The sequence below is a fragment of the Emys orbicularis genome, chromosome 10 (assembly GCF_028017835.1).
Source record: "Emys orbicularis isolate rEmyOrb1 chromosome 10, rEmyOrb1.hap1, whole genome shotgun sequence".
Lineage (NCBI taxonomy): Eukaryota > Metazoa > Chordata > Testudines > Emydidae > Emys > Emys orbicularis.
Window position 1 is genome coordinate 18,738,450 of NC_088692.1, and position 22,496 is coordinate 18,760,945.

At 41.1% G+C, this 22,496-nt stretch overlaps 1 protein-coding gene across 1 annotated transcript in view; it reads right to left on the reverse strand.

The window, feature by feature from the left end:
- The window catches only part of XYLT1 (xylosyltransferase 1), a 324,163-nt gene that overhangs the window by 42,168 nt on the left and 259,499 nt on the right, over positions 1-22,496 (reverse strand). Inside the window, exon 6 of the mRNA XM_065411535.1 lies at positions 12,807-12,887. Coding sequence (XP_065267607.1) covers positions 12,807-12,887 — 81 coding nt within the window. The remainder of the gene's footprint in view (positions 1-12,806; positions 12,888-22,496) is intronic.

The following is a 22,496-nucleotide window of genomic DNA, read 5'->3' on the forward strand; positions in this document are numbered from 1 at the left end:
CCCATAGCTTCTCTTCTGCAACCATGATTCCATTTGGTTAACACTCCAGCAGTCTAGACCAGTGTTTCTCAAATTTTTATATTGGTGACCCCTTTCACACAGCAAAGCCTATGAGTGTGACCCCCCCTTACAAATTAAAAACACTTTTTTTGTATTTAACACTATTATAAATGCTGGAGGCAAGCGGGGTTTGGGGGTGGAGGCTGACAGCTGACGACCCCCCCATGTAATAACCTTGTGACCCCCTGAGGGGTCACGACCCCCAGTTTGAGAACCCCTGGTCCAGACAGCTCAGGGGTACATGTGTCACAAGACCCTGCTCTCACTTTGCAACATTTGAAAATATTTACAAATTCATTTCAGTTAGGCTTATGGAATTATAAAATAAAAACCCTAAAGCTCACTGCAAATCTCTTTTCTCTTTGGTACTTTTTCATGCTTCCCTCCCGCCTCCAGCTCCTGTTGCTCTTCTGAAATCAAATTTAATATGTCTATTAATGCTCACATGATAAGAGAAAACCTTTCTGTCAACTACTAAGACAAGCAAAACCACTTGCATTGCTCCAAACCTCATTGGGGTCTGACCCAATGGGAAGACTGACGGACTTCAGTGGGTTTTGGAACAGATACTAACTCATCCCCAAATATTAATAACCCAAAGTTATAGTTCTCAAATACATACTGGACCACTTCTGCCCTCTTGTCAGAGTGCACTGAAAAAACCTACAGATTTCAGAGTTTGACCTATTTACACCAAGGCTACATTGGCCCTGCTAAATTTACATTTATAAAGACAGATATTCTACATTGAACATACACCAACAACCACAACTAAATAGAATCAGCTTTAAATATATTTATTAAAGTGAAATATTCACACTAATTCCTATACAATTGTTTTATGTTACATTTACTGATATTAAACATTATTTACACAAGTAACTGTTCTATTAAACGTATATTTGGACTTTAAAGAAACGCAGTCAATTTGAAAATCATACTTCTGTCTGAAGCATAATATTGTTGCAAGTGACACCTAAGATTACTATACCTCAAAGAAATTAGAGAAAGAACATTATTTCCCCCTATTTTTCCCAGTCTTTTTACTTTGTGCATTTGACAGCACTTTGTGAACAGAAAGTTTCACTGTTCTTCCATACTAGGCAGTTACTTTCCCTTGTTTGTGTGACTCATCATAGGGAGAGAAAAACAATTTTTAAAATAGGAAAATGTGATTGCAAAGACACAAAAATGGCAGAGGGACTCACAAACAGATGTAGTACTTGAAAGCACTTTTAACTCGGTTTTTAAATAGCTCTTTTAAAGTGTTATCTGTTAACCAAAACTTCATTTTCATGTGAACAATTGTTGATGATTATTATAACACAATTTACATGTATTATTTTATATATGAAGATATCTGATTGAAAGTCAAGGCCAATGTTTGACTGATTTTGTAATTCACACAAAGTTTATATTTTACTCTCAGTTATTTTTATTCCTATCTCTACAGCAGAAAGATGCATATTCCGACAGTTTTTGCAATATATTAAATAAAGAAGGCTCCTATTTTACATATTTTCAAAGTCTATGAACAAAGCTTTTCTGCTGACATAGGAAATTGTCAGATATTAAAACGTGACGAGTAAGTTTTATCACAAAAAAGTCCTTGGCTCAGAGAGGTATATTTTTTTAAGCAGAGAGCCAGTTTCCTTCTCCTAAATATTTCCTGTTTCTGGCTTCTTACCTAACAGGCTTGCTGCTGAGACTTCACAGTTATTCAGATGTGCTGCACACCTACCGACCCCTCGTTACCATTATTTACTACACTATGAACAAAAATTTAAAGATGCATTGGAGAAACAATTCATCACAAGCAAAAAGCCAGTGTTGAAGCAGGAGTGCTAGGAGCTAAGATAATACCACAAAAAAGTATTTGTGAACATCTGTTTGAACAAAACCCACATATCTGCTTTGACGATATCCACTGCCCGCTATTTACTTTTGACCAACATCTGTAGGTGCCAACTAATTTTGGTGAGAAAGTGTGGCAAATATTTGTATGAACAGGTATGCGCATGAGTCTGTCCTCCAGAAGTATTTACACAACCATCTTGAAAAGTCTTGGTGGGAATCATCCAGTGAGGAAGCAGAAAATAATTCCTTGTTGTGACTGTAGCTGAACAATTGCAGAGCACACATAGCAAATTGCAAATACTCACGCAACTGGTACAGCGAAGAGTTTGTGAGAAATCTCTAGGCTGAAATATATCTGAATAAACCATTCATTGAATAATCTAGTACAATACACAAATGTATTAAAATCTAAATATGTGCAGAAAGAGAGGCTACACTCACTGAATACAGTGGCTCTCTTGAAGTCAATGGCAACATTCCCATTGTCTTCAATGGGGCTGCGATTTCATCCATTGTTTCCTACAAACAGTGCAGCTCTAACACAGATTATATGTGTTTTGAAAATTTGAAATTGCCAATAATTCATTCAATTTTAGTCTCCTCTTTGTGCCAAATGATGTCAAATAAAAGGAGGCGTTATTTCCCTGTACAGTAACTTGGGTTCTTTGAGATGTTTTGTCTCTATGGGTGCTCCACACAGGACATGTGCATGCCTGTGCGCTCTCAAACGGAGACTGTAAAGCAGTGTCTGCGGGCCCATGCCTGCCCAGAGCAGCTCTCCATGCTCTCAGACAAGGGCACATAGGGAGGCATGGACCTGCCGCCACTCAGTTCCTGATCAACTGCAAAACCAGAGACTGCAGCAGATGGGTGGGTAGGAAGGAGGGAGGTGGAGCACTCATAGGGGCAAAACAACTGGAAGAACTCAAGTTACTGTACAGGTAAGTAACCTCTCCTTCTTCTTGTACAGGAGCATGAGGAGCTGCTCTGCGCACGCCCAGGCCCAGGCCCATGGACTCTGTTGTACAGTCTCCAGTCAAGAGTGCACAGGTGCGCGCACATCCTACGATGGAGCACCCATAGGAACAGATAAATCACACCTGCTTTCGTATACACAATTTTGCAATACACTCCCCAAGACCCTTTTTTGTCGTACTGAAAGCCTTTAGACTTAGCCTTTCCCCCCCACGATAAATGGAGTACAAGGTAGAGAGGGGAACAGTGTCAAAAAAAAAATAGCACCTACTTAGTCTGTCAAGATTAGGCAGAGTTCCTCCTGGTATGATAGGCAATTGGGTGTGAAAAAAGTACAGAATTCAGAATTCCCTGCTGTTTCAAAAGAACATGAAAAAACTCTCAGTACAGATAAAAAAAGATGGGGAAAAGATCAAAATGTAACCCATTTTACAGTGTGTTAAAACAGCAGCATCCTGACAACAGGGGCAAAGGCAAAATGAAATTATTTCTTATCTTGCTTTAATTCCTGTGCTCTGAAGGAGATATTACAAACACAATACAATCCTAGCCATCTCAATCCCTTGTGCTTTAATGACAATGGCACAAACATCAAACAAAATTATATGGCTGGTATAGAATTTATTCCTCCCATGAATATTCTATAGTGAGATTGGGGATATTTCATATGCAAAGTCAAACCTAAAAGTAAGCAAACAAACAAAAACTATTTCTGGTAGAATCGTGATAATACTTGGAAGTCAAATACGAACACAGGAAAAAAATCTCTTTTTTAATTATTATTACTATTTATTATTTGTTTTCCAGTAGCTTTCTCAATGTGCTAGACTCCATCTACATAGTCCATGCCGTGAATAACTTATAGGATGAAGTCCTGGCTTCGCTGAAGTCAATTGGAGCTTTGACATTGTTTTCAGTGGGTCCAGGATTTCACCCTTAGATTTTAAGAATACTGATGCATGCATACACAAAAGGAGCCTGATAACTAGGGATGTAGCAATAAATACCTGTTGCCGCAATTCCTATTGATTTGTCATGTGCAGGGAATTTTTCCCCAGAAGAATATTTCATGTATGTGGGCAATCAGTGTTTTATGCATGAGAAACATGTTGTTTGAGATCCAATTCCTGGGACATCTACGAGAGTGAAAAAAGCACCAAAGCACTTTAAAATCTGTGTATCGATTACACAGGGGCCCAAACAAACAGAGAATCTGCCAAATGGGCACTTTAACCCCTATGCAACACCCCACAGCTTACTGCAAAGGGGTGTGGAATATGGGCATACTCTGCTGACCAGAACTGTCTACCATTTCCCTTATTCCTACTAATGGACAACTGTGACTGAGTGTTGTATCCTTCAGCCTTGCAATGGTTTCACAAGGACCAGAGCGCCTTTACTCTGGCTTTGTTCATTTGCCATATATTTCACCCTTGAAGAATAAAAAATAAAGACCCAAATCTTGTCCTGATTCATACACCCTGCAATCCCACTGAAGTCATCAGGATTTACATGGATATGAATCTGGGCAGGATTGGCCCAACTGATCCAAAAACAAAAAAACATTTACCTGGTCAGTCACTTTCAGTAACCCACTTGTTGTGGTTGGAAGGATTTATGTATGGCGTTGTGCTTATTCCTCAACAGCCTCATTTCTCTTTCTGTGTGACTCATGAACAGTTATAAATAGGGATGGTCTTGAACCAAACCCCCAGGTATAAACATGAGGAAGTTGAGAAGTTCAGATCAGGCACAGTGGGGGTCACCCGCTGCTCAGACACGGTAGGGCCCTCGCCACCCGGCGGTGCTTGGAGCTCCGAACCGCTCCGGGCAGCGGGGGGACCCTGCTACTTTTACTTTTAGGCACCCCTTCGCACAGCTCCATCACTACAACTGCCCAGTGCCCCATCTAGACCCTCCCATTGCCCAGTGCCCAACACACACAGACCTCCCACCAACCCCCCACTGCCCAGTGCCCCCTACCTACTGTGCCTAATTGGAAATGTGGCCCTGCACACCACCCAATGTTATTATACTATAGCACTGATTTCTCAAAGGAAGAAATTAGAAACGGGGATTTGTATAAGAGGAAAATGATTGGGTGATAGTTCAGAAAAATAGAATCTTAGCGAAGTAAGGGAACAATACCTAGTGCTTGATGCTGTCAGGGCAGAGTTAGGGAATTAAGAAACATAAAAATATTTATGGAAAATACGTGAAAGGCTCATGGATTTATGTTTTAAATTAGATACAGTTGAAAGTTTCTCCAGTGAGAAAGTTATTTCAAAATGTCAATATGTCTCCTTGACACCTTTTTTGGGTGGGGGTGCACTGACAGATATTAATTATTTCTGCAATTAACAGACATTTAGAAAAACCTAATGTTGCTTTGCCTGCTAATTTTGATGAGACTTTAAATACAAGTTGGAAGAAAAAATAGAAGCAAAACAAAATAAAAAAGCAAAGATAGCCTCCTGAAAACGTTCTACTCAAACTTGCCAAAGAGGGTAATACCAACTGTGATGTTAATTATCATTTTGACACAGCTGTTATAATTGGATTAAGTAAAGGGAAAAATCAAACAATGATAAATATGTAAGTTTAAAACAACACGAGAGAAAATGAAATCTGCTTTAATGATTAGAGATTAAATATTAATTATGTCCTGACATCCATCATAATAATGCATGGCATCCAAGTACAAAGCATTCCTCAAGTTAAACAGGTTGGCATTGATAATTAAAAGAAAAGAAAACTAACAGATTTTTGGGAGTATTTCCTAACCACCGTTTGCCATGGTTTAAATGGTTCCATGTTTACTGAGCAAACGGGTTTTGGGCAGACATTTGGTCCAATGCTACAAAAGTCAGGACACCTAAGGTTTAGCTCATTTTCATTTTAATTAAAGGCAAAAACTGCAAGGTAATGCACAGTTTTTGATTTTGTTTCTTCAAAGTACCAAACATATTCCCTACTTGTGAAAATAATATGATCCACGTGACCCATCTCAATTAATGACATCTTTACTGCAATAAAATATCCACAGAGCTTAGAATATCCTGGAATGTTATCCAAGGTTCACCAAGACACACCTTTAGTCCATTCCTTATAAGAGATCTGTGCGGTTATATTTGAATTTGTCCAACTGTACAGTAAAAGTCTTACTTTCTTTTTCCTGCTTCTTTTATACACTTAGAATTTGCCCAATATATTCATCTAATTCTGTTCCCACATCCCGTCCCTAAGTTCTGGCTTGGAGAAAGTCTTCTAAAGTCTCCTCCTTCTCCACCTTTTCCAAAGATTTAGCTTGCACTATTTTTGAAAGATCTTATTTTCCATTTTCTTGCAATTAAACTTTCAAAGGCAAGAAATTCTTGGAAGTTCTCACAGCTCCTCAACATTTTAGGGTTGCAGGTCAGGGAACAGAGTCTTCTCTCGCACAAAGAAAAGAATCTTAAGAGGCATGTTTTTAAACCCTGGAAACTGCCAGAGCTTTTTTTGTACGATGGCTTCTACCAGAGCTTACATTGATGCAGCTGGACTAGTAGTAGCATTGATTCTTAAAATTCCCTTCTGTATACGCGGCCTTAGAGGAACATTCCAAGTCTTTCTTGTCTTGTGGCCTTTTCTCCACCATTCTTCACTAATGAGATGTTTTCAAAAACACAACAGCAGAGGTTAAAAGAATAAAAATCTTAAAGAGCAAACAATGCAAATGTTTAGCATTCTGTCCCCAATAATAAACAACACTGCTAGGACAAAATCAACTATTAATGAAGCGTATGTAGTGCAGTGTGACTTTACCGCAGAGACAGGTCAAATAACATCAAATACGAATGTTTGTTAAGTATCTAATCGCCACTACATGGCCTTCTCTATATTAGTGTTCTCCCCCACCCTGTAACATTTCTCAGCAGTGCAGCTCCACGAGCAGTAGCCAAGTCGGGAGCATTAGATTACCGATAGGGCAGTTTTAAGCACCGCGTCATCTAGCTATGCAACACAGACAGCCCAGTCTACACTAGCTCCCATCAAGGCTGCCACTGATGGAGCACAACTGGTGGGCGCGTTGATAGAAAGTTTGAAGAAAAAAGTGTTGTGTAGATAGTATTCACACGTCCACCCAATGCCAGACTATTTTTAATGTTTATCTAGGTATTTATACTGTGCTCATCATCTTGGCATCTGCACAGCAAATGATTGGAACAGGGGAAAGGGAGTGAGGACATTTGGGCGACATTCACAGCTCTCCAAATGACTCAATGTGAGACTCTGGGCAAGTCACTTCTACACTGATTTTCAGAGATGTTGAGCACCCAAAGCTCCAAAATCAGGCTATTAACCTTTCTGTGACGAAGGGCTCATCTACACGGTGATTTAGTACACAGCAAGCCAGGGTCTGAATCCATAGCATCAACTCACCACGAACTAACTTGCTGTGTGGACTCTGCTATAGTCATAGGCACCGACTTACCTAGTTGCCGGGGGGTGCTCAACCCCCACTCCACCCAAAGCCCCACCCCCACTCCACCCCTTCCTCCAAACCCCCACCCCTGCCCACCTCTTCCTGCCCCTGCTCCTCCCGCATGCCGTGGATCAGCTGTTCCCGGCGGGTGGGAGGCACTGGGAAGGAGGGGGAGGAGCTGATCGGTGGGGCCGCTGGCGGGCGGAAGGCACTGAGGTGGGGGAAGGCACTAATCTGTGGAGCTGCCGGTGGTGCGGAGCACCCACTGGATTTTTTCCATGGGTGCTCAGCCCTGGAGCACCCACGGAGTCGGCGCTTATGGCTACAGTGCACTAGAAGTTCTACTAGGCTTTTTGATGTAGATTCACGCTCTGGCTTGCCACACACAAACTGACCATGCACAAGCTCATGGTTTACCTGTGGGTAAAATGGGGATAATGATATTTGCCTTCCTTGAAGGGGTGTTGCTGGACTCAGTTAATTTATACAGTGCTTTCAGGTTGCTGAGTGAAAAGATACTATGGAAACACAAAGTATTATTTGTTTATACAATTAAAAATGAAATCAGCAGCTAGTTGTTAAGTAGCGGGCACAAAAGATTTCATGTAATCTTTTTGCTTTCTCTCCACCAGTAATTCTTCTTTTCCCTTCTTCTCTGTGCACAATAAAATATTTTCTAGGAAGACTTCAAATCACGTCACCTGTCTGGGCTGGTGACTGATACTGTTTTTGCACTCGCAAGCCAAATTCATTCAGCACTTTACTAAAAACAATCCCAGGCTATTTTCCTATGAGGACATCTGAGCTGATCTTACTTTATTTTTTCCCACACTTTCAGCCTATTTTGTTTTCCTTTGTACTGGGCTCTTCTGATCACCATCTTCTAAACAGAGTAAAATGAAAAAGCTATGAGAAGGCAAATTGTCAAGGACAAGCAGTTTTTATGTCACCTCTAGCACTGATTATGAAGCAATGGGGAGTATGGGTATCTGAAAGTTAGCTGTAAGGTATAAAAATTTTAAATGCACGTGCTTTGCATAATAAGAAGAGTGTTACTATTTCAGTTGATATACTGTGTCCACAAATATTGGACTATGTTTCCAACTGGCAATGAATAGACCTTTCTAGTCAAGGTATTTCAGGATGATACAGTACTAAATTAACTGAAATGTGTGTGGTGTGAAATTTCAGCTAAGTAAGCCATTGAACAAATACTCTGGTACCTCAGAACTATTAAGAATGTAACGGCTTCCGGCAGCTAAGTGGTTAAAATATTTTGGCATCAGGCACAGTAAATTGCACTTTATGTACAGTACTTAGTAGTGCCGGGTATTACATGGATGATTCATAAGAACAGTAATACAGCAGCAATTACTGGATGTTCTATTCTCCAGTATTCGGGTTAGCTGCTTAGAAATAGATAACAAAGGTAATATTGTCCATTTACCTAACACAATATACAGTATCCAGAGTAGCATGTGCCATGTTGGAAAATGGCACCTACCTCACTAAACATCTGATGTAAAGATTTGGAGGATTTTGGGAACCAATCCTGAATCACAGTGTGCTAACGTTGCCAGTGAGAATAAGATTGGCTCCTACTGCTGGATGCTGAAAACCCTAAGGACATGCCTACTAAATGGCTCAAGAGGGGATGTCTATCTGTTTTCTAGAACTCAAGACTACAGATGGGGATATGTGACACAAGAGGGAGGGGAAACATCCAAAACAAAAAGAAAATTATAAAACAATACAGAAAAAAATGAATGGAACTTTTCTGAACTGTTTCCATTCTGCCTGTGAGCTCCCAATTCCCTTAAGATTTAACAACATCCAACAATCACAGCATGTTTACACTGTTCCCCAAATGACTATTGTGGCAGGGTTTCTAAAAAAATGTCTTTTCCTGACTGTCAGTGAAGATGTCACACTTGACTCTCTTTGTATTTTATAATACACCAGCCAGGTGCCGCTCCTGTCAAAAAAATCTTCTGGGTGATCCAAGTTGTAATAGCTTATAAAACTACGGAGTTATTCTTCTGCTTTTAATAGTCTAAGATGCTGAAAAGAGAAGAAAATGTAAGTGTTGCCCACTAACTGCGATGTAACAACTCTAGCCAATGTATGTAATTTCATTTCATACATCCAGTTCTCTAAGAAAATAATGCTTCTCCTGCTGAGTTAAGGAGACATTTCCACCTCCATTTCTTTTCTGAAGCCACTAAAGGAAAATCAGAGTGATGTACTTTTTAATGACTTTGGCATAACTAAAAGAAAACTTCATTCTATAAAAGGAAGCCTAGTTTCTATCCATATTTGGCAGTAAAACATGTACTGATTGTCTACATGGCTTGAATACAAACTACGTTGTAACTGAGAGGTATAAGCATTTCAGTTTTAAGATGCATTTTTTAATCTCTCTCTCCCTCGCTCTCCATTGTACAAACCAGACTATGGTGACTTTAAATTCAGAGTGTAGGCAGCTGTTTACAAAGCAGATTTAGGCAGTTGAAAAGCTTATTGTTTAGAAGCTGTTATTCACCCATGAATTCAAAACGGTAGCCTCAGGGATTATAATTTGCTCTAATTGTGTTTTAAATACTGCACTCTTGTATTAATGATTCTTCACATTTTGATGAAAACACCTAGGACCACAGGAATTCCCACTGTAGATCAGACCAGTGGTCCATTCAGCCCAGTATCCTGGCTCGTACAATGACCAGCACCAGTTGCTTCAGAGGAAAAAACCCTGCAGTAGTCAGTTATGGGATAAGGTCACCAAGAGAAGTTTCCTCCAACCCCCAATAGTTATGAGTTTGACTTACACCCTGAATCTGGAAGGTTTCTAGCTCTTCTTTATTGTTTTAAATATCTACTATTATAACTCTGCCTATCCTTGTTATTCATGTAAGGCCTAATCCTCTTTTTGAATCCCGCTAACCTCATGGTCATATCACCCCCTATATGGGCTACAATGACAACACAAGGTACAAGGCAACAAAGAATCAGGCCCAAAGACTGTCATAATTCACATACCATAGGGGCAAATCCTTCCCACATCCATAGAGGCTTCACTGTAATGGATCTGGTGGGATTCTGGTACCCAAGGCGTGGGGCCAGAATGAGGGCTGTTTGGGGGATGCATGATCTCAGCATGCAGGGGATGGTATGGACAGAGCCAAACAGGGGCCCGTGTTTTGCAGCTGCAAAGGTCTTCCAGTCCTCCACACTAATGCCTGACGGGGAAGATTCCTCCCACTGTGCATCTGCCCAGTGCCCAGCACAATAGAGAGGGGAACTAGTTTTCATTTTCTGAGATTATGTTTTGTTTTGATGCTACATCTGAGTCTGCCTGAAGCTCCTAATGCAAATGTCCAGGTGCCAATGCTACACCTGCTCTTGTCATATGTTGTTTTCAGCTGTTTCATCAGAAGGCAAAAGGAACTCAAGCATTGCCTATACTTATTTCCTCCGTGCAGGTGAGATTGCGCAGTCAAAGACCTTCCATGTCTAGCAATGAACTGGAACGTTAATACGACCATGTCAGGAGTAAAAATAAAATGTGTATGGTCACATTAAGATAAAAGGCATTTACATATTTACACATTCAAAAGCAACAGCTGAACTAATAAATGGGATATTATTCTTCTGAGAGGACGAGTGGCACATTAGCACATTTTATTATTAAATTAATAACAAATTACTGCATTTAATTGATCTAAATTGTTCTAGTCCCAGCTGAGGTTGGCATCTTAAACCCAGCTTTATGCATGAATGTCATAATTCATTAGTTATTTTAGTTAGCTAGCTGCAACGTTTGGGGATAATCAGGTGCACCAGAATAGCAGAAAAGCTAAAGCGACGGAATGCATCTCCCTAACCTTTTCCATTGCTTTTCCAATTTAACTGTACTGCCAGCTAGAGCCAAGCCTGTCAATCACACTGAAGAGCTGTATTTCCAAACCCGAGAATATGCTCTGAAAGCTATTTATATTTTTGACTTGTTTTTATATAACTCCCTCTCAAATATATTTTGGTACCAAATGCAATACAAGCCCTGCATACACAACACTACTAGAATGATAACGTTGTGAAGAATTCATCTAAATAAGGACAAAAGGGAGGCTGTAAGTCTACAGCAAAAGCAGGTTGGCAGTCAAGGGATTGGTTTATATTCCTGACTCGCTCACTGGCTGGCTCTGTGACCCTGGATGTATTACTTGCTCTCTTATTATTTATTTTCTGTACCATAACCAAAGATGTGGCAGGCACCTTACAGGACACAGAGGATGACCCGGACCTGGTGATTTAGCTTGCTAAACCTGCAATCGAATCTATAGGACTGAAGTCAATGAGTCTTCACACAGTCTCTGGAGCCTGTGCTAATGGAATTGGTTGCAAGATTGGGGTCTAAATTAAGATACGACATACAGATGGGGGTAACTATAAAAATAAGGGATTGAAGGGATTCAATAATCTGTGACATGGGAATAATAATATCCATCTTTACACTGTATTTTAAGACCTTTGAGGAAAAGGCATCTCATAAATGCAAAGTTTTATTATTGTTTCTTAAAGTCCTACTCTAACATTAAGGCTTGATTTTATAAACATAAAAAAAGGGAAAAGTATATTTTTCTTTGTTAGTCTTGAGCTCCATCATCATGATAGACCCCTATTAAGGAATCCATAGATTAACAGATTTTAAGGCCAGGGCCATCTAGTCTGACCTTCTACATAACACATGTCAGAGATTTTCAGTAATTCTGGCATCAAGACCAGTAACTTGTGATTGATCAAGTATAAAACTCTATTAAAGAATCCATTATAGAACCTAATACCACAATAGAATAGTATTCACGATGCCTGCTTGGAGCAGAGGAGGTGAAACTACCAATTTTTGCTACAGTAATAAGGTGGATGAGGGTCTTTTATTGGACCAACTGCTGTTGGTAAGAGAGACAAGTTTTCGAGCTTCCACAGAGCTCTTAATGTCACCCACCCTATCTCTCTAATATCATGGGACCAACACAGATATAACAACACCGCATACAATTTTTGCTGCACACAGAAATGAGTTAGAAAATGATCATTTGCACATGTAAAACTGCTTAGACTGTTTGAGAAACAACTGAGAACAAAAGAAAACCTCTTGTGCTCAGCTCCCCACCGTAAGTACACCTTCTGATGCAGCAACCCGCCTCTACCTAGGAGTGTGGAGTAAGCAGCATTCTATTCTAAGCCTTTCTCTACACCAATGCTCTTCTGTAGATAACATGCAGGAGCAGCCATTCAAGAGTGAGACACAACTATTCCCAAGACACAGTATCAATTTTCATGGAGCCAGTCTCCTGAACTCAGGACTCCTTCATCCACACATACTGGGAGTAACCATGCTGTCTAACTTTTATTGTCATGTCCAACACAAACTTAAGAGAAGTCACGTTACCTTGCATTGTCCCTCCCATGCGACTTCAAGAAGTTCATATTGCGATACCTGGACAGGAATGCTACTAGCTGATCATTTGTCCTGTGAAAGAAACAAGAAAAAATTTGCAAATCAGGTAGAGAAATCTGTCTTCTACAGTTATTTATGTTTATTGTTTCTTATTTTGAGACCCTTTGGACTCTTCAAGGCATAGTTTTAAGATACTATTACTGTAACACTATTTTTAATGCAGACTTTTCCTCTACAAAGGCCAATGTTGCTGAAAGCGTTTTGTTGGTTTTGCTGAACTTTACAAACCGGTTCTACTAGAAAGGCTAGAAAGAAAGGCATGCTTATTATCTCTCAGTGATTTCTATTTCAAATGTGCTCAGTATATGAGCCAAATATCCTGGGTGTGGATGGCTCAGTGGGAGGGTCCGAGTGTGTGTGTGGGGGTTATCTGGATGCACAGGGGCTTGTTGAGGGGTTCCGGGTGCAGGAAGAATGAGATTCTGTGGGGGGATCCAGGTGAAGGTGGTTGGAGCTCAGCAGGGATGGTCTGAGTGTGGGGGTATGGGCTTGGCAAGGAGGTCTTGGTGCAGCGGGGGTGACCGGGTGCTGTGGGAGTGGGGTTTGGTAGGGTGGGTGTCCGGGAGCAGCTGGTTGGGACTCAGTGGGGTGGGGGTCCAGGTGCAGGAGGGGGGGATCAGTGGGGTGAGGGTCCAGGTGCAGGGGGCTCAGCAGGGAGTGGGGCTCAGCAGAGGAGTTGTGGGTGTGGGGTGGTCCAGATCCATGGAGGTTGGACAGCCGGGGGGCAGCTCCCCATGCAGTGATCCTCTCACTGCAGACGGGGAGCGATGGGGCAGGAAATGTGGGGGTTGCAGAGCTTCCTGGAGCTGGAGGAGGTTCCTGGGGGTGGGTCTGACCCAGCCCTGGCCGCTTTGTGCGGGGGCAGGGGAACTCCCCCCCACTCCAGTTGGGATTAGCAGCTGGAGCCCGGCGCATGGTAGGAGCCACCAGCAGGGGTGTCCCCAGCCTAGGTCCTCCCCGGCTCCAGGCGCACTGTGATAATGAGTGAAAGGGACTAAGAGAGCCCAGCCTCATCCACACGGTACTGATTTACATTTCCCTCAGCTGCTCCTGACACCTGAACCAGACGGGACCTCCTCTGCCCCCTGCCACTGCCCGCAAGGGGTGCATTGATCAATTTTTGTGTGGGGTAAAAAGTAATATCTGTGGGGGACATTAATTCTGCATTTGTGCAGTATTCTCCCATAAATAAAAAGGTTAAGATTGAGATTTTCAATGCCAATTTTAAAGCTTTTTATACAGGGAACTTATTTAACATGACTTAATGTGGCGTGTAAAAGTGGAATACGTAAATTCTTGGACATTTAGGATGGCAATTTGAAATTACCTAGAATTTGGATGCCAAATTCCCAATAAAATTAATGGGAACAAAGGAATTTGAATGGCTAATTCCCGTTGATTTTATCAGTTATTTGGCATCCAAATCCTAAGTAGTTTTCAAATTTTGAGCCTAAATGTCCAAGAATTTATGTATTTGAGTCTGCTCTGGTGGTTCCCTATTACTTCAACAAAGATACAAACACATTTCCTCCTTTATTTATCTACTTCAACATATCTAGGAAAACTGAGAAAATTCTAATGAATAGATGGATCTTCAGCTACTGACTCAGATTCAATAAACAGGACATTAAAAATAAGAGATACAAGACCCTTTTTGGCAATGGTCTATAATGCAACTGATACCAGTCAAGTCAGAGATAAAACAGTTGTAGCTGGTACAGCATCTTGCAAACATTTCACTTTTATAAGCCATAACAAACCAAGTTAAACAAGTTCCCTATATAAAATGCTCTAAAATTATGCAGTCAGTAGTATTAACTTGGGGACTTTATCGAACTAGTAAAACATCTAAGTACCTTATATTTACAAACTCTCCCATCATCATAGGTAACAGTTCATTACTGAATGGATGAATAAAGACCAAGTTAACCATTGATTGAGTCTAGACCAATTGGAGTATCTGTCTATCAACCAACCTAAATGGCTAGATTGTAGGAGCCTGAGACCCTCCTTCCAGGTTCACTCATGTGAGTTTTAATGCCTCCCAGGGTCAGACTCTGTGTCTCAATTTGGCAGCCTCAGAAAACTGCTTTCTGTATAGTAAGCTGTGCAGATTTTCACATTTGCTGCTTCAGTGGTTCTCCATCTTACTGGGATGAATAGGCATTTAGTGAATTTACTTAGCAATGCTTCCACATGAAATAGTTCCAATGACTGACATCTTAGGGTGAGTTTCTAGGCAAACGCTGGCATGCAAGGATGATGTACAAAAGTATAACAAAGTTTAGAGGTGCTTGGACTTTAATGTGCTTGGAGGATATAATCAAATCAAACAAATTAACAGCCCATGCTGGTCAATACTCCTCTATTGTTTCCTTAACATAAACTGCCCACCAATCTATGTTTCACTTTTCAATTGTGCTTTACAAAACGTATCTGAAACCAAGCCTGCCACACAAAGTTTTCAGCTGTTGTTGCTTTTCAGGTTACTGTCTGTAATTCCCTGTCTAATTTTTAGCTCTCACGATAATGAACAGCCTCAGATCTGTTGACATTTTCTCCGTCTCTCAAATAAGTTCGTGGTATTTTGGTTCTGTTTCCGATCAAATGTTTTGTAAGAATTAACCTACACATTTTGTTGGTTTTAAAAAAAATAAATATCACTCTTCTCAAGTTTTGACATCCCACTTGCATTTGGAAAATATTCTAGATATTTGACATTTAGATCTATGTGCTCAACCAATTGAAGCTTATGCTTGCCCTAGCCACTGTATAGCAAATATTACAGAACTTTTCCTTTCCTTTCCTCTGAGCCACTTCCTCGGAGTCTGAACTTGCAATGGTGTTGAGCACCAGCTCCTCATTATTACATTCCACACCTTAAAGGGAGCTGAAAGTGCTCAGCATCTCACAGGTTCCTATATTTGGAGAAGCATTGTGGCTAAATAGAGTAGCTAAAGTCCTATGCAGCACACAGAGGAACCTGCCTTTAGTGGTGTATTTTCAAATGCCTCTGGCCATGATCACTACAGCATTGCCTAGTGCTCTCTAGCCATAATGCCGCTAGCACCACGCGATGCCTCTAGCATTAGCTCTTGCTAATGCCTCTGGCAATGGTTGCTAAAACTATTCAGTCTAATTCTTCTCCCAGTGAAGACAATGTGAGTTTTGCCAGAGCTATCAGTAGGAGCAGGAGCAGTCCTAGTCTGTCAAATTCATCCCTGGATCTGTGAAACTAGAGAGGGGTCAACGGTTCAGTTAGTTCTGTAACCCTGACCAGAAGCAAGAGTGCACTGCAGAACATTTCGATAAGGGGCAAAGGCAAATGTTATTTCACAAGATGTGGGGGCTAGGGTATGTGGCCATAATTCATCCAGGTATTTCAGCACACGTGTAGTTTCTACTGACTTCACTGGGACTACACACATGGTTACAGTTATACATGTGCTTAAGTATCTTGCTGATTCAGAACTCACGAACGAGATTGCCTGCTTTGGACATAATGGCAGAAAACATGGATGAAAATGATATCAGACTGCCTCACTTGGCCGAATTTGTATTAAGAAAGATTTAACACCTGGTTAGGACACATTGCACCACTCTGGCAGCACAAAGCTGGTCTAACTCCCATTTATAACTGGACCCCAGAGGCTTCCCCCTGGGTAGAAGGTATCTTCAATGGCTTAGAGCTGCTATTGCGGGGCCTGGCTACCCCCTCCACCAGCTGGTGGTGCAGGAGAAGTAACCAGAAAACAAAGGGTGAGGCCTGGCTGATGTTTGGCCCCTGTAACAGCCCCTGGGAGCGATTAAAAGCAGATGTAGATTAGAGTTTCACAGCGTCAGGGTCAGGGGCACAAAGGCAAGTCACCTTCCTTGGGTTTGCATCTTGCCCTCTTTGGCTGAACTGGGAATCATGACCTTAATCTGAATAATGTCTTCAACCAAGTGTCAGTGGTCTACATACCGATCCTTTTCATAGCAGTAAGGAAGCATGCAAGCTGGGTCAGGGCCAACAGTATCCAGAAACTAGTAAGAGCCTCACACCAATTACCTCTAAACAAGTGGAGGGGAGGGTTGTGACAAACCAATATCATGCATTATTCAATGCCTTAGGGCACTTCTGTTCAAATGGTACCTACTTGTCTGTCACTGAAGCTATGCAGTGTTGTTGTAGCCGTGTTGGTCCCAGGGTATTAGAGAGACAAGGTGGGTGAGGTAATCTCTTTTATTGGACTTCTGTTGGTGACAGTTTTGTGTAATGAAAGCTTGTCTCTCTCACCAACATAAGTTAGTCCAATAAGAGAGATTATCTCACCCATCTTGTCTCTCACCTGAACTGATATTTTCAGATTGGTTTCAAGATAATTGGAAGTTTTAAGCTAACTGTTGAGGTGGAATGGTTGGAATTATTAAGCATAAAGCTACTGGTCATGCCAGGGCCTTTTCAGAAGCACTAGAAGAATGATTATCCCTTGTTACCACTACTTGCCCCAGAGTTTAGTGTGTACTTTACAGAACATACAGAAGAACCTATCCCTGAGTTACAGAGCTTACAATCTAAGGGCTGGTCTACACTGGGGGGGGGGGGGGGAGGGGAGGAGATCGATCTAAGATACGCAACTTCAGCTACGTGAATAGCGTAGCTGAAGTCGAAGTATCTTAGATCGATTTACCTGGGGTCCACACGGCGCGGGATCGATGGTCGTGGCTCCCCCGTCGACTCCGCTACCGCCGCTCGCTCCGGTGGAGTTCCGGAGTCGATGGGGAGCGCGTTCGGGGATCGATATATTGTGTCTTAACGAGACGCGATATATCAATCCCGATAAATCGATCGCTACCCGCCGAGGAATATTACCTACCCGGGTAGTCTGGACGTACACTTAATAAAGCTGTGATATAACAAACAGACATAAGAAAAACAAAAGGAGTGGGAGGGTGAAAAGAGAACATGGATTACAACAATAAGAGCAAATGGCTTTTTAGATTACATTCAGGAGTACTAAATTCCTGACATCTTGGTGTAGGGTTTCATTAATGATTAAAGGAGTGACTGCCCCTTGTTCAGGTCTTCTGAATACTACCCTTGTTAGGATGGATATGTGAGCACCTGCCCACTGCTAATAATCTGCTTTATTGTCTTGGGGAAATTACTGTTAACAAAGAGGAATATCACATTGATTGGACTGATCTGTAATGTTTGCACATTGAGGGAAGATTGTCTTGTGGCCAATACGTGACAGGAAGCTAGGGGATCTGGGTTTTATTCTTGGCTCTACCACAGACTTCTTCTGTGACTTTGGGCAAGTCACTTATTGCAATGTTTTGAACGCCACTGTGACGGGTTGGATCACAGAAACCCCCTTGGGAGCTGCCACCCAATGTGCAAAGACTACCCCTGCTTCTGTTTTCCCTGCCAGCTCAGGATTCCAGCACCCTGTCTTGCTGAGCCAGACACTCCAGTCTGCTTTAACAAAGACTCAGGGTCTGGATCACTAGTCCCAAAGCTGCAAGTTTACCCGAAACCAGCTCACAGGAGTGTGCTTGTCTTTAGCACTCAGATGCCCAACTCCCAATGGGGTCTAAACCCAGATAAATCCGTTTTACCCTGCATAAAGTTTATGCAGGGCAAACTCATAAATTGTTCGCCCTCTATAACACTGATAGAGAGATATGCACAGTTGTTTGCTCCCCCAGGTATTAATACATACTGAGTAAATTACTAAATAAAAAGTGATTTTATTAAATACAGACAGTAGGATTTAAGTGGTTCAAAGTAGTAACAGACAGAACAAAGTAAGTCACAAGCAAAATAAAATAAAATGCGCAAATCTATGCCTAATCAAACTAAATACAGATAATCTCACCCTCAGAGATGCTTCAGTAAGTTTTTCTCAGACTGGACACCTTCCAGGCCTGGGCACAATTCTTTCCCCTGGTACAGCTTTTGTTCCAGCTTAGGTGTTATCTAGGGGATTCTCCATGATGGCTCCTCTCCCTCTCTGTTCTCTTCCACCCCTTTATATATCTTTTGCATAAGGCGGGAACCCTTTGTCTCTCTGGGTTTCCACCCCCTCCCCTCACTGGAAAAGCACCAGGTTAAAGATGGATTCCAGTTCAGGTGACATGATCACATGTCACTGCAAGACTTCATTACTCACTTGCCAGCACACACATATACAGGGAGACTCACAGGTAAACAGCCATCTGCAGACAATGGGAGTCATCAAGATTCCAAACCATCATTAATGGCCCACACTTTACATAATTACAATAGGCCCTCAGAGTTACATTTTATATTTCTAGTTTTAGATACAAGAGTGGTACATTTCTACAAATAGGATGATCACACTCAGTAGATTATGAGCTTTGTAATGATACCTTACAAGAGACCTTTTGCACAAAGCATATCCCATTTGCATTATAGTCACTTATTATCAAATTTTTTATAAAACTATCCCAGTTACATTATATTCACTTATTATCATGTTTTTATAAAACCATGTAGACTGCACAACGTCACAAGGGGATCTGGGTTTTATTCTTGGCTTTACCACAGACTTCTTCTGTGACTTTGGGCAAGTCACTTATTGCAATGTTTTGAAGGTTGGGTGTCTAAAGTCTGCCTTTAAATAAAAGCAGTCTGGTTTTTAGAGTTGCTGAGCACTCACAGCTCCAGTTGAAGTTACTAGGAACTGTGAATGTTCAGCACCTATGAATATGAAGCCACTTTTATTTAGGGGCCTGAATATGGATTTCGGAGTCTATATTTCAGAAATCAAGTTTGAAAATTTTTGTATTAACCTTTCTATGTCTATTTTCCGGCCTGTCAATACCCCTTTCCTACTTTAAAGGGGGTAGTTCTGAGGCTTGACTCATTAAAGTATACAAGGTGCACAGACATTATAGTGATTAGAAGCACAGAAATGCCTTTGATATATACATGTTACAGGCACTATCTACTCCAATAGAAAGCAGCTGTTGTGCACAGAGGAATATTACCTACCAACATCGAGAGAAAAACAAACAGTTTTTTCATTGCTGACCCATGACTAAAACAAAAATCTCTTGGGGAAAAATGTTCCAGTTTTTTCTTGTTCAAGCTCTACATGTTTGCTTTGCATATATTTTCTGTGGCAAAATGACAAAATACTTTCAAAAATTCATTGGAATGAAAGCCCTCTTTTTTCTAATACATGGAAATCTGTGATTTTTGGTTTTATAATTCTGAGTGCGGATTCTTTTTACAACTGTTTTTTTTTTTTAACACATTTATAAAAAAAAATTCTGTTTTTTCCCCCTCTCTCACAGCTTTAATCCCTGGCCTTGCTTACTTACTTTTTTGCCAGCTAGGGAAGATGTAAGAAAATATGATATAGTCAAAACCGATGAAGTTAGCAATCTCTGAAATGTGGTGTGGAGTAGGGGTAGAGAGAAGGAAGAAAAGCTGTAGAAATAGTTAAAAATTCAGCAGTTCTTCTTGATTGGAGTCTGCTCCTCCCCACTACCATACAAAGATGCAGAAGATGTGGAAGGAAGTTTCCCACTTCAAGTGCTTGAAATAGATCTAATTACATCTCATTCACATAGAAAAAGAAAGAAGCTGTAGTTACTAAGGGTTCATCCAGACTACCCACCGAATTGGCGGGTAGTAATCGATCTATCGGGGATCGATATATCGCGTCTCATCTAGACGTGATATATCGATCCCCAAACGTGCTCCCGTCGACTCCGGAACTCCACCAGGGCAAGCGGCGGTAGCGGAGTAGACGGGGGAGCCGCGGCCGTCGATCCCACGCCGTGAGGACCCAAGGTAAGCCGAAATAAGATAGGTCGACTTCAGCTACGCTATTCCCGTAGCTGAAGTTGCGTATCTTACATCGACCCCCCACCCCAGTGTAGACCAGCCCTAAGTAAGCCAGAATAATTATTATAGGCAACTATCTAAGGGCTAGATCTTGCCTCCTTTGCACACAATGAGCAGTTCCTTGCTCTGTGAGTGGTTCCTTTGTGCTTTTAGCGCAGGCTTTTCAAATACACTCAGCACTGGCCTAACTGCTCCCACTGAAATTACCCAGAGTTTTACCATCAAGTTCAATGGGAACAGAAGTTCCAATGCTGGACACTTTTGAAAAATTAGTGTAGGACTACACAGTGTGTTGTAGTCAAAAAGCATCCCTTTATTTCAGGCACCTCTGTTTTTGGCTCAAAACTTCATTTTCTTCATTGAGAGTCAGATTCTGCCATTCTTCCTCACATCTTACTCTGGGAGTAGTGCTGATTTCACGGGACTACATGTGGAACAAGGATCTTTTCATTTCACGGATTCTAAGGCCAGAAGGGATCATTATGATAAATCTAACCTGACCTGTATAACACAGGTCATAGAACATTCCCAAAATAATTCGTAGAGCAGATAGATCTCTTAGAAAAACATCCAATCTTGTTTTAAAAATTGTCAGTGATGGAGAATCCAGCACGACCCTTGGCACATTAATTAACCATTGGAACACTCTCCCTATTAAAATTTATTTCCAGTCTCAATTAGGCTACCTTCAACTTCCAGCCAGTGGGTCGTGTTATATCTTTCTCTGCTAGATTGTTCCCAGCTACTTGTAGACTTATCAAGTCACCCTTTAACCTTCTATCTGTTAAGTTCCTATCATTATAAGATATTATCTACCATATTAAGACACATATTTTTGCTTGTGCCCAGTTTACCGAGTGATCCAGATCACTCTGTATCAGTGACCGGTCCTCTTCATTATTTACAATTCTCTCAACTTTGTGTAATCTGCAAACTTTATCAATGATGACTGTATGTTTTCTTCCAGGTCACTAATAAAAATGTTAAATAGTGTAGACCTAAAACTGATCTCTGTGGGACCCCACTAGAAACATCCGATGATGGTTCCAGATTTACAATTACATTTTGAGACCTATCAGTTAGATAGCTTTTAATCCACTTAATGTGTGCCATGTCAAATTTATATCTTTCTATTTTTTTAATCAACATGTCACGTGATACCAAGTCAAATGCCTTACAGAACTCTAAGAATGTTACTTCAACAGTATTACCTCTTTGAACCAAACTTGTAATATCATCAAAAATATCAAGTTAATTTGACAGGATCTATTTTCCATAAACGCATGCTGATTGGTATTAATTATATTACCCTCCACTTTAATTTTTTTTATTAATTGAGTCCCATATCAGGATCTCCATTATCTCACCTGGGATCGAATTCAGATTGCCAAGCCTATAATTACGTAGGTCATCCCTGTGACAGATGTGGCAATTTCCTACAAAATCTTTGGGAGATCCTACTGTATTAAGTTTATCATAGAATTGTAGGACTGGAAGGGGCCTCGAGAGGTCTTCTAGTCCAGTCCCTTGCACTCAAGGCAGGATTGAGTATTATCTAGACTACCCCTGTCAGGTGTTTGTCTAACCTACTCTTAAAAACCTCCAATGATTGAAATTCCACAACCTCCCTAGGCAATTTATTCAAGTGCTTAACTACCCAGACAGTTAGGAAGTTTTTCCCAATGTGCAATCTAAACCTCCCTTGCTGCAATTTAAGCCCATTGCTTCTTGTCCTATCCTCACAGGTTAAAGAGAAC